Source organism: Gigantopelta aegis, chromosome 12 (assembly GCF_016097555.1).
Source record: "Gigantopelta aegis isolate Gae_Host chromosome 12, Gae_host_genome, whole genome shotgun sequence".
Taxonomy (NCBI): Eukaryota; Metazoa; Mollusca; class Gastropoda; order Neomphalida; family Peltospiridae; genus Gigantopelta; species Gigantopelta aegis.
The window spans coordinates 51,733,176-51,746,209 of record NC_054710.1 but is presented as its reverse complement, the minus strand read 5'-3'; the positions used below and the strand labels follow the sequence as shown (position 1 = coordinate 51,746,209).

The 13,034-nt window shown below is 35.1% G+C and overlaps 1 protein-coding gene across 1 annotated transcript in view; it reads right to left on the bottom strand.

The window, feature by feature from the left end:
• Positions 1-7,165, bottom strand: part of LOC121386147 (filaggrin-2-like) — a 15,527-nt gene extending 8,362 nt beyond the window's left edge. The window contains exon 1 of the mRNA XM_041516946.1: positions 7,161-7,165. Coding sequence (XP_041372880.1) covers positions 7,161-7,165 — 5 coding nt within the window. The remainder of the gene's footprint in view (positions 1-7,160) is intronic.
• Positions 7,166-13,034: the final 5,869 nt, after the last annotated feature.

The following is a 13,034-nucleotide window of genomic DNA, read 5'->3' as shown; positions in this document are numbered from 1 at the left end:
TATATAATAATAATTTTAAAAAAAATTCGTTCTACTATAAGTTATAAATTAACGCGTCGATTTGTATTCGGGCTTGGGAGATTGGTTCTTGAGGGTACGTCTAATTGACGATATCAACAGAGAACGGCAAAAAACGATGACTATATAAAATTTGATAATTTTGACAATACTGTTATTGGCCATAAAAAAAAGAAATAAAAAGTATTTTCGTACACTGACAATCTGATTGAGGACAACCGTTAACATTGATTTATTGAATGCTTGTTTACCTACAGATATCGATAATTCACAACAGTGCGTGGATGATATTATTGATAGTTTTACTGATACTCTAAACTATATAACACAGCAATTCCTTGCTGTGAAACACAAAGGTAGAGAGAAATCTTACGTTGGTAACAGTAATGGCGGCTAAAGCAAACACAATTTATTATAGCATACTAAAATCGACAAACAATGGTTCACCCATGATTGTAGGGTGTTGTATAACCGATATATGGATTCCTTGCGTGCAGTCAACTAGCATAAGTGTGATGGATATCATAAATCGCTGCGTGGATGTAAACATGATTATAAGAAAATGGAATTAAAACTGAAAATGCAATACAAGTTATTAGAGGAAAATCACTTAGACTTCTTACGTTTATATAACCCAAGACAATTCTATAAATTTGTTTTCAAAAAGTAATCTTAATCGAGCTGATATAACACTAGCTGAATGTTTTCAAAAAGTAATCAGAATCGAGCTGATATAACACTAGCTGAATGTTTTCAAAAAGTAATCAGAATCGAGCTGATATAACACTAGCTGAATGTTTTCAAAAAGTAATCAGAATCGAGCTGATATAACACTAGCTGAATGTTTTCAAAAAGTAATCAGAATCGAGCTGATATAACACTAGCTGAATGTTTTCAAAAAGTAATCAGAATCGAGCTGATATAACACTAGCTGAATGTTTTCAAAAAGTAATCAGAATCGAGCTGATATAACACTAGCTGAATGTTTTCAAAAAGTAAACAGAATCGTAATAGTCAACCTCGACATACATACAATATATAGATATTCATACATCAATACATACTAGCCAGTGCCAGGTCTGCCCACTGTTTGATGCACGTAAGCGGGATCGACCGCGTAGATTGTAGGCCCATGCATATTGTTGAGTTAAAGAAACTTCCTTTTTTATGGAAGCTTCGATAGCTCAGAGCTTATCGTGGTTAGTCTTGCAATTTGCGGGCGAATCGGTGCCACAGGTTCGAGTCCCAGCAACGGCATGGGAAACATTTTCAGGCCAGAAAGGATTTAATTATCCCCTGTGCCAGTGCGTTAATATCTATGTATGTAATAGTCAACCTCGACATACATACAATATATAGATATTCATACATCAATACATACTAGCCAGTGCCAGGTCTGCCCACTGTTTCATGCACGTAAGCGGGATCGACCGCGTAGATTGTAGGCCCCATGCATATGGTTGAGTTAAAGAAACTTCCTTTTTTGTAGAAGCTTCGATAGCTCAGAGCGTATCGTGGTTAGTCTTGCAATTTGCGGGCGAATCGGTGCCACAGGTTCGAGTCCCAGCAACGGCATGGGACAATTTTTGAGGCCAGAAAGGATTTAATTATCCCCTGTGCCAGTGCGTTAATATCTATGTATGTAATAGTCAACCTCGACATACATACAATATATAGATATTCATACATCAATACATACTAGCCAGTGCCAGGTCTGCCCACTGTTTCATGCACGTAAGCGGGATCGACCGCGTAGATTGTAGGCCCCATGCATATGGTTGAGTTGAAGAAACTTCCTTTTTTATAGAAGCTTCGATAGCTCAGAGCGTATCGTGGTTAGTCTTGCAATTTGCGGGCGAATCGGTGCCACAGGTTCGAGTCCCAGCAACGGCATGGGACAATTTTTGAGGCCAGAAAGGATTTAATTATCCCCTGCGCCAGTGCGTTAATATCTATGTATGTAGTAGTCAACCTCGACATACATATAATATATAGATATTCATACATCAATACATACATACATACGTGTGGATCCCGCACGTTTTTTCGCCTTCCTATAACACTGTATTATATATTAGGAATACAAATTGTATTTTCATTTCATTTCAACTTATTGTCCTGGGGACACTCCTCAGCTATCTAGGTTGTCTGTCCAGGACTGTAGGCTAGTTTTCAATTGTTAGTGGTTAGTGACAGAGAAGAGGCTTTACACGTAACCACTGAGTCATTAAAACTCACTCTGTGTGGGAGCTGGTACCGGGTTGTGAACCCTGTACCTACCAGCCCTATGTCCAAGACGCCACTGAGGCCGGTACAAATTGTATTATGCGAGCTTCCGGCGAACATAACACATTATGTTTATTCCTAATATATGGTACTGACGATACCGAAACACACGAGGGTAATAATCACTTTATCACATACTCTCAAACTTAATTACAACGTATTTTTGTAAAGTTGATAAATAACCATGCACGGCGAAGCAGACGCGCGTATTCGGTGTACCGAATACAGGCTAACCTCGATACATATTCGTTATTCCGTACCCAGACAAACGAATATATTCGTGTTTTTTTGTGCCTTTGTCATTATTATTATTATTATTATTATTATTATTATTATTATTATTATTTAGAAAGACCACAGTTTGCAAGCTGTATGTGTAACGGGGACTAAATATTTGGCCGTTTGTATATAAATAACATATTTTATCTATTACTATTACTATTTATTTTAGGATTCAATTTATTTTATTATAGGATATTCTCAATCTGCGTTGAGAATATCGTATTGGTGCATTAGACCAAGCCTTTTATGGTTGTTTCTCGCCATACTGGCTAGGGACGAGCCATTGGTTGATTATATCCAATGGTTATGTGTATTTGGTGTCACGTGATCGTGAGTCAGGTCCGTGCAGCGCTGAGTGTAGACAGTGACACAACACATTACATACTTACGACTTGCAGTTGCCTTTTCCTTTTCCTGAGCCTTTCGTTATCTTCAGACTTCCTTTTGGCACTTACAGGTTTGACTAATATGCATGTATTAATTGTTATAATGTTTATCTCATTATTTTAGATATATGTAAATGTAATACATAATGTGGAAAAGTGTTTAAACGTCCATAATTAATGCTAGGTAAATACGTTTTAAATATTGAATTCACTAAAACACACTAAACGAATAAATATATATATAGACGAGTTAACTTTATAAACAGTAATAAAGTAAAGGTGTTGGATATATACTATTAAACGTATAAATATATATAGAGGTGCAAGTTAATTGATTAAACAGAATTAGTGATTAGTGTTGGATGAGATGTCTAATTGCTGTAGTTTTATTATCCATTTGAGTGGTAGCTTATATTTTACCCATTTATTCACAGGATGAAGCCCACGTACATGTAATAGTGTTACCATCCTATACGGTTCATCGCCCACAGCGAAGGTGTGTAGTAGTAGTAGTAGTATTGTCTATTTCTTTATTACATGCAATTCTTGCAGCGAAGGTGTTTCACGTGCGTCTTGACCAACGTACGTGACTTGTTTCACCTGCGCTGTAACCGAGTATTTTATGTAGATATATATTATTGTTTTTAAATCGATTGTTCCAGTTTGTATTCTGTAATGGTCTTTATTTTAATGTTTGTCATAGAAACCCGAACGTTATTGTTTTATATTGACAGCATTTGAAATGGGGAAGTTGTTTGTTTTGTAATCGAGTAACGTTGGCAATAATGTTGCCAAGTCTTTACTGCTTTGTGGTATTTTTTTTATGTATAACCGCATTTAATTATCTTAAATGCATGTACTTATTTTGATTGTTTTTGGCATTAACGTCGCCGAAACGTATGTATATTTTTGAAGGGAAGTATTATGCCAGTAACTTGGCATAATTGTGTGATAATGGTTTAAATGAGTATATATATTGCTATGTAACGACATTTGTAATTTATTTTTATGATTAAGTCGAGGTTGTTAATTATTGTTATCGTTTGTAATTATTTTTACAGAACCACGCGTATGGTGTGATCGAGAGAATAAACCCTCGAACCCTTCCCAGCCTTGTTGTGTTTCTTTTGGGGGAATACTTTCCAGTAGGCTACATATGTACACACAGATGTATATTAAGCCGCCTACTATCCACTACCCAACGTACTCATGATGGCTATATTACATGCTCGGGTATGTTATGTGCACCTGAACAAACAGATGACTGCAGTGCTTTAATAAAAAACAATCAATAATTATGGTTGTTGTTTCTTTGTTAATGGAGAAGGTGATAAAATGATAGCTGGATGTGTACGTGATCGCAGATATTAGTAAAGTACTTAGAAATGAATAAGTACTGTTTTTATTGGTTACTTTTTATCAAATAAAGAAGACTGGGTCCTTTAATGGTAGCCTATACTGAGCATTGCTTGGATGTTTTGCTGAAAGAAAAATGAAATATAAAAATTATTTAAATTTTGAGAGATTTTGTTTGCATGAAATGATTTGAAATTAGCACGGGGTCATTCCACCCCCAATCAAACTTTTTCTTAAACTATTACATTTTATAAAACCCCGCGAATATGGGTTACCTGCATATACAAGACATGCATAACTGAGCCATTGATTTTATATTTGGGGGGGGGGGGGGGGGGGGGGGGGGGGCAATGCATGTATTTCAACTCGATCTATAGTTCTTTCCATCCTCTTACAATTTTTTTTTTTTTTTAAATAATTTCAGTTTCGTTTTACTATTTTTGTGTGAAGTTTAGAAACCAATCGCTTAGAAATAAATAATTTGAGGTAAATTGCATAGTATGAAAAAGGCGTTCCCTGTGGTAAGAACTATAACTGTAACTACCTACGTTAAACACTGTTGCCGTGACAGTATTTATTAGAAGGTAAAAACAACAACAAAAAAAAACCTTTAAAAAAACAACAACAAATTTTAGTAATAAAAAATTGCGTTACGTAATTGAGTTCAGTGCACTCAACCCATGTAACGCTACATAACGTTTGTGCATAAGTCCACCAACCTACTCAAGCGTTTCGTAATGTTGTTCAATGCACTCACCCCATGTAACGCTACATAACGTTTGTACATAAGTCCACCAACCCACTCAAACGTTACGTAATGTTGTTCAGTACACTCACTCCATGTAACGCTACATAACGTTTGTGCATAAGTCCACCAACCTATTCAAGCGTTACATGCTATTTGAGTGGCTCTAAGGTTGTCACACAACACATTTTACTATCTTATTAATTCAGTATAAATATTATTTAATAAAATAATATTTTATTTATATAAAAAAAAAAAAAATCTTTACATGTTTCATGTACTAGTACAAATATTAATTTTGGAAAAGTTTCATGTCTATTTTGTATTACTGTAAATAGTGAACAATTTGTCAACTAGGTTACCTTGAGTAATATTTCTTTTATTTGGGCTTTCCGATACATTATTCAGGTGCATAACACATTTTTTTTTTTTTTTCACACCTGTGACTTTTTCAACAACCCCGATCAGGCTCCATTATATCGATTGGTAAATTTTCTGAAATAGGTAGCGTAACAATCAAAGGTCACGGTTGCAATACACTGTTTTAAAGTTGTGACGGCAAAATACTTCGGGCCAATTTCATATGTCTGTGTTTCGTAACACCGGATTATATGAAAACCTAGGTTTAACACTGGTTTACATAAAACGCAGAAAAAATTGACCAAGTCCTACACCTGTGGTGCATCTGACATGTGTGCGTTTTACCTGTGTTTAAAAAAAACATGCTTTTTACCTCCTACTACCACAGGCTGGGGGAAAACATTTGTATTCGGGCAAACATAAAGGAGATGTTTGGACAGAATGACCAGGCCTAAACACGTTTCACCATGTATTTCCATCATTTTACTCACAATATTAGTTATAATCCATGTCAAATACGCACAGAACCCATCATAGCTGTTGGTAATAATATCAATAAACGTTTCACCATGTATTTCCATCATTTTACTCACAATATTAGTTATAATCCATGTCAAATACGCACAGAACCCATCATAGCTGTTGGTAATAATATCAATAAACGTTTCACCATGTATTTTCATCATTTTACTCACAATATTAGTTATAATCCATGTCAAATACGCACAGAACCCATCATAGCTGTTGGTAATACTATCAATAAACGTTTCACCATGTATTTCTATCATTTTACTCACAATATTAGTTATAATCCATGTCAAATACGCACAGAACCCATCATAGCTGTTGGTAATAATATCTAAAAACGTTTCACCATGTATTTCCATCATTTTACTCACAATATTAGTTATAATCCATGTAAAATACACACAGAACCCATCATAGCTGTTGGTAATAATATCAATAAACGTTTCACCATGTATTTCCATCATTTTGCTCACAATATTAGTTATAATCCATGTCAAATACGCACAGAACCCATCATAGCTGTTGGTAATAATATAAATAAACGTTTCACCATGTATTTCCATCATTTTACTCACAATATTAGTTATAATCCATGTAAAATACGCACAGAACCCATCATAACTGTTGGTAATAATATCAATAAACGTTTCACCATGTATTTCCATCATTTTACTCACAATATTACTTATAATCCATGTCAAATACGCACAGAACCCATCATAGCTGTTGGTAATAATATCAATAAACGTTGTTACCCATTTCACTTTAATTGCTACTGTAGTGGGTTAAAATGGTCTCTAAAAATACGTTAACATTTCATGGCTCTGCGATACTCACGTAAAACACGATTTTACTGCTGAAATTATCCATGAAGAACAGTTACTTTGAGCAAACCCAGCAAAAAACCACCTCAAAGGCAGGTTTAAAAAAACAATACAATTTTAATCCACTATTAAACTTGGGTTATTGAACAACAGACATATGAAATGCACAGTAAACATGACCCAGGGTTTAACCTAGGTTTAACCCATATGTTTCTAAAACCCACCGATAACCCAGACATACGAAATCGGCCCTTCGAGTTTACAAAACTAGGGAGCAGTATCTTCATCATTATCATGAAATAAGAAGTAAGGCGCCATATTGGTTTCTAGTGTACGACAGGTAGGAACCTGTCGTAGGATCTACGATGTACTTACGACATTTTGGAGTTACCACAATTTCGAAAATACGCTTCGACATTTGCCGCAGTCATTTACGGCGGATTTACGACATAACGTGGCTAAGATGGCTTCGAAAATATGGGCCCTGATCGGATGTGTTGCATGCACCTGAACAAAAAGATGACTGCAGTGCATTAATAAAAAAAACAATGAATAATTCTAGTTGTTGTTTCTTTGTTAATGGAGAAGGTGATAAAATGATAGCTGGATTTGTACGTGATCGCAGATATTAGTAAAGTGCTTAGAAATGAATAAGTATTTTTGTTATTGTTTGCGTTTTTTCAAATAAAGAAGACTGCGTGCTTCAACAGTAGACTATACTGAGCATGTTGTGGAGAAAGAAAAATTAAATATAAAAATTATTTGCAATTTTGAGAGAATTTGTTTGCGCGAACTGATTTGAAATTAGTGTAGCAGAGTTGAGAGAAATAATATGCATTTTAATTTGAAATTAATGTGATGGAGTTGAGAGAAATAATATGCATTTGAATTTGAAATTAATATGATAGAGTTGAGAGAAATAATATGCATTTTAATTTGAAATTAGTGTGATAGAGTTGAGAGAAATAATATGCATTTTAATTTGAAATTAGTGTGATGGAGTTGAGAGAAATAATATGCATTTTAATTTGAAATTAATGTGATAGAGTTGAGAGAAATAATATGCAATTTAATTTGAAATTAGTGTGATAGAGTTGAGAGAAATAATATGCATTTTAATTTGAAATTAGTGTGATGGAGTTGAGAGAAATAATATGCATTTTAATTTGAAATTAATGTGATAGAGTTGAGAGAAATAATATGCAATTTAATTTGAAATTAGTGTGATAGAGTTGAGAGAAATAATATGCATTTTAATTTGAAATTAGTGTGATGGAGTTGAGAGAAATAATATGCAATTTAATTTGAAATTAGTGTGATAGAGTTGAGAGAAATAATATGCATTTTAATTTGAAATTAGTGTGATAGAGTTGAGAGAAATAATATGCATTTTAATTTGAAATTAGTGTGATGGAGTTGAGAGAAATACTATGCATTTTAATTTGAAATTAGTGTGATAGAGTTGAGAGAAATAATATGCAATTTAATTTGTTACGTTTTGAATCGAATGACTGGGTTACCGCTTAGTTATACACGGGAGAGCACTCGTACAGCGCTAACGAACAAGAAAGTCGAGTAGATCTAGTTCGTGTGTGTGCGAGAGCGCGTGTCCGCGTGTGTGCGTGCATGTGTGCGTGTGTGAATAGTAGTAAGAACTATTTGTTCTGCGCTTTACGGTAAGAAATAATGTATAATATCGATTAAAACGTCCTTTGATATTATAAAAAATACATTAGATGAAACAAACGTTTTAATCTGCACTGTCAGTTCATCCAATCAAAACAGGTTACACTTTAATTATATATAGAATGAAATATAGCGTCATTTTGATAACGAGTTCGCACGAGAAGATAGAATTTCTGACACAGAGCTCACGAGAAGTAAAACAGTCGTCACATGTTTTGACAATGGCTCCTCGATCTCCATTGTAGTTTACATATTTCCAGTTGAACGTAATATTTTCTTATGAAGACGACCATCCATTTTGATCAATAATCTTGTGTGATTTTACCAAAATATTTTCTGTCAGAAATGTTTTAATACTGTTCAGTGTATCAACTATTGAAAACCTATCTTCTCATGGGAACTCGTTCACAAAATGACGCTAGTTACAGTCACAAACACAATCACAGATGTTCTCTGAAATGTACCAAAATACCTTCCTACAACAGGTGTCAGTCAGTACACAGGAAGAAGCAGACATGTTCATGGTCTAGATGCTCGTCAAATACGGTAATCGAGTGAGGCAATAAAGTGGATTTCTACACCAAAGCCACAGACGGTTGGCTATTCATGGTCAGACGATTACACGAATAATTATGTGTAAATCACAACCAGATTAATCTGAAACCATTATATAACGAACTGTGTCCAAATATAGACTCGGATAACCTGACTTTCACGCTGTGACTGGGCGGTGTACTGAAGAAAGCTCCAACGATAAGTAACACTGAAGCCAGCTGGGATTAAGTGATGAACTATATATACAAAGAGGTCGGCGAAAATATGAAGATTGTACTGCATGGAACAAAACACAAGGGTAGTTTCTACAACTGATGCAGCTACTCTGAGATGAAAGAGGTTCAAGAAGCCATCACCAAACCAAAGTGTGGAAACACACCGACACCTAACTCTGGGGCATGCAAACAGCATATCCAAAGAGCACATCTCCAACCAAATATCTCAGCACAAGATTCAATGCTACATCTCGGAATTCTCGATTTGTGCGATTTGGTTGGGTCAGGGGGTTTGGTATATGACTGACAATGCTGTTGGAGGAGCAAGCTGCATCAGAAGCCAGCTGTAGTAGAACTGATCAGATGCAACTGTGGTGTCAGTCAGTGTCCAGGTTAATGCACCCGCAATTTAGTGTAAACGACACAACCTTTAATGTACAGAGTACATTAACCAAGAGTTGAGATATAAGAAGAATATATTAAAACAGCAGCCATTTTGAATTTCAAGATAGTTGCCATGATTGAATGGCTATATAAATGAAACCAACCAATCTACGGACCACTGAAATGTACATACATATAATAGTTTGTGCTTCTACATTAACAGAGTTGAAATATCTTAACAATATTTTAAAATAGTGGCCATTTTGAATTTCAAGATGGGTGCCATGGTTGAATGACTATATAAATGAAACCATCCAATTAATGGACTTCAGAAATGTAAATGGACAAAATAAATATTGTGTTTCTACGTTAACTGGGACTTTAAATATTTGAAAAATATATTAAAATTGTAGCTATTTTGAATTTCAAGATGGCTGCCAAGACCTGACAACCATTTTCTTTCTTTTTTAGCTCATTGATGTAAACTGAAACCAAAATTATTTTTCTGTTTTAAATGGGAGTGAAAACAGAGAAAAAATATAATTGATTTCCATTTTGAATCAAGATGGCTGACTTTATATTGATAAAACAAATGCTACCAATGAATTTCTAGTTCCAGTAGGTCTTGGGAACACATGACCAAATTTGTGTAAAAAACAACAACAAAAAAACACAAAAAAAACCCCAAAAACACATAAATAAATAAATAAATAAATAAATAAAAAATAACTCCCTAGACTATTTAACATATATGGTTTTGGAAATAGAAAAAAACCAACAAAAACAAAACAACAGCAACCGCCCCCCCCCCCCCCCCCCCCCCCAAAAAAAAACAAAAAACCCAACAACAAACAACAACAAAAAAAAAAAAAACCCAACAAAAAAACAACAACAAACAAAACAAACAAAAACAAAACAAAACAACAACAACAACAACAACCAACAACAGAAAACAAACCCCACAACAACAACAGCAACAACACAAAAAACCCAACAAGAACAACAACAACAACACAGTCATGATAACAAATGTATTTACAACATCTCTATGACACGTATTCAATGCTATTTAGAAACATTTTGTCACAAATGGTCCGAAAATCTGAACACAACACTGCCAACACTATGCTATCACTATGTTCTGAACTTACATCCTACCAAAAAAAAAGAAGACAAACGACACCAAATCACAAACTTTCAGTTCAAACTTTTATTAACCACGAATACTTACCTGAATAAATGTGACATGCAATCAGATAATCTATGCACGTTTTGTTCTTATAAAGCGGAATCGTTAGAACATGTATTATTCACATGTAATCACACACGACGGTTGTGGGTAAGTTTTAAAAACTGGTTTGTATTTAGATATCTTTGTTATACTACTTGGAGGTCCACACTTCCACTTTGTGAATTCCAGTTTAAATTATTATGAACCGAACATAAAATAAATGTTACTTAAAGCTAAATCTGCAGTCCAACAAACAGGACCACACAGAACAGATCAAAGAACGTATGTTACTGCTAAACGTAATAGTTGTAAGACCACAGAGAACAGTCCAAATAACTGGTGTTACTGCTAAACGTAATAGTTATAAGACTGCAGAGAACAGACCAAAGGACGTGTGTTACCGCTAAACGTAATAGTTATAAGACTGCAGAGAACAGACGAAAGAACACGTGTTACTGCTAAACGTAATAGTTATAAGACTGCAGGGATCAGATCGAAGAGCGTATGTTACTGCTAAACGTAATAGTTACAAGACTGCAGGGATCAGATCGAAGAACGTATGTTACTGCTAAACGTAATAGTTATAAGACTGCAGAGAACAGACCAAAGGACGTGTGTTACCGCTAAACGTAATAGTTAAAAGACTGCAGAGAACAGACGAAAGAACACGTGTTACTGCTAAACGTAATAGTTATAAGACTGCAGGGATCAGATCGAAGAGCGTATGTTACTGCTAAACGTAATAGTTACAAGACTGCAGGGATCAGATCGAAGAACGTATGTTACTGCTAAACGTAATAGTTATAAGACTGCAGAGAACAGACCAAAGAACGTATGTTACTGCTAAACGTAATAGTTATAAGACTGCAGAGAACAGACCAAAGAACGTATGTTACTGCTAAACGTAACAGTTACAAGACTGTAGAGAACAGACCAAAGAACGTATGTTAGTGCTAAACGTAATAGTTATAAGACTGCAGAGAACACACCAAAGAACTCGTGTTACTGCTAAACGTAATAGTTATAAGACTGCAGAGAACAGACCAAAGAACGTATGTTACTGCTAAACGTAATGGTTATAAGACTGCAGATAACAGACCAAAGAACGTATGTTACTGCTAAACGTAATAGTTATAAGACTGCAGAGAACAGACAACAGAACGTGTGTTACTGCTAAACGTAATAGTTATAAGACTGCAGAGAACATACCAAAGAACGTATGTTACTGCTAAACGTAATGGTTATAAGACTGCAGACAACAGACCAAAGAACGTATGTTACTGCTAAACGTAATGGTTATAAGACTGCAGATAACAGACCAAAGAACGTATGTTACTGCTAAACGTAATAGTTATAAGACTGCAGAGAACAGACCACAGAACATGTGTTACTGCTAAACGTAATAGTTACAAGACTGTAGAGAACAGACCACAGAACGTGTGTTACTGCTAAACGTAATAGTTATAAGACTGCAGAGAACAGATGAAAAAACGTATGTTACTGCTAAACGTAATAGTTATAAGACTGCAGATAACATACCAAAGAGCGTATGTTACTGCTAAACGTAATAGTTATAAGACTGCAGAGGACAGACCAAAGAACATGTGTTACTGCTAAACTTAATAGCTATAAGACTGCAGAGAACATACCAAATAATGTGTGTTACTGCTAAACGTAATAGTTACAAGACTGCAGGGATCAGATCGAAGAACGTATGTTACTGCTAAACGTAATAGTTATAAGACTGCAGAGAACAGACCAAAGGACGTGTGTTACCGCTAAACGTAATAGTTATAAGACTGCAGAGAACAGACGAAAGAACACGTGTTACTGCTAAACGTAATAGTTATAAGACTGCAGGGATCAGATCGAAGAGCGTATGTTACTGCTAAACGTAATAGTTACAAGACTGCAGGGATCAGATCGAAGAACGTATGTTACTGCTAAACGTAATAGTTATAAGACTGCAGAGAACACACCAAAGAACGTATGTTACTGCTAAACGTAATAGTTATAAGACTGCAGAGAACAGACCAAAGAACGTATGTTACAGCTAAAGGTAATAGTTATAAGACTGCAGAGAACAGACCAAAGAACGTATGTTACTGCTAAACGTAACAGTTACAAGACTGTAGAGAACAGACCAAAGAACGTATGTTAGTGCTAAACGTAATAGTT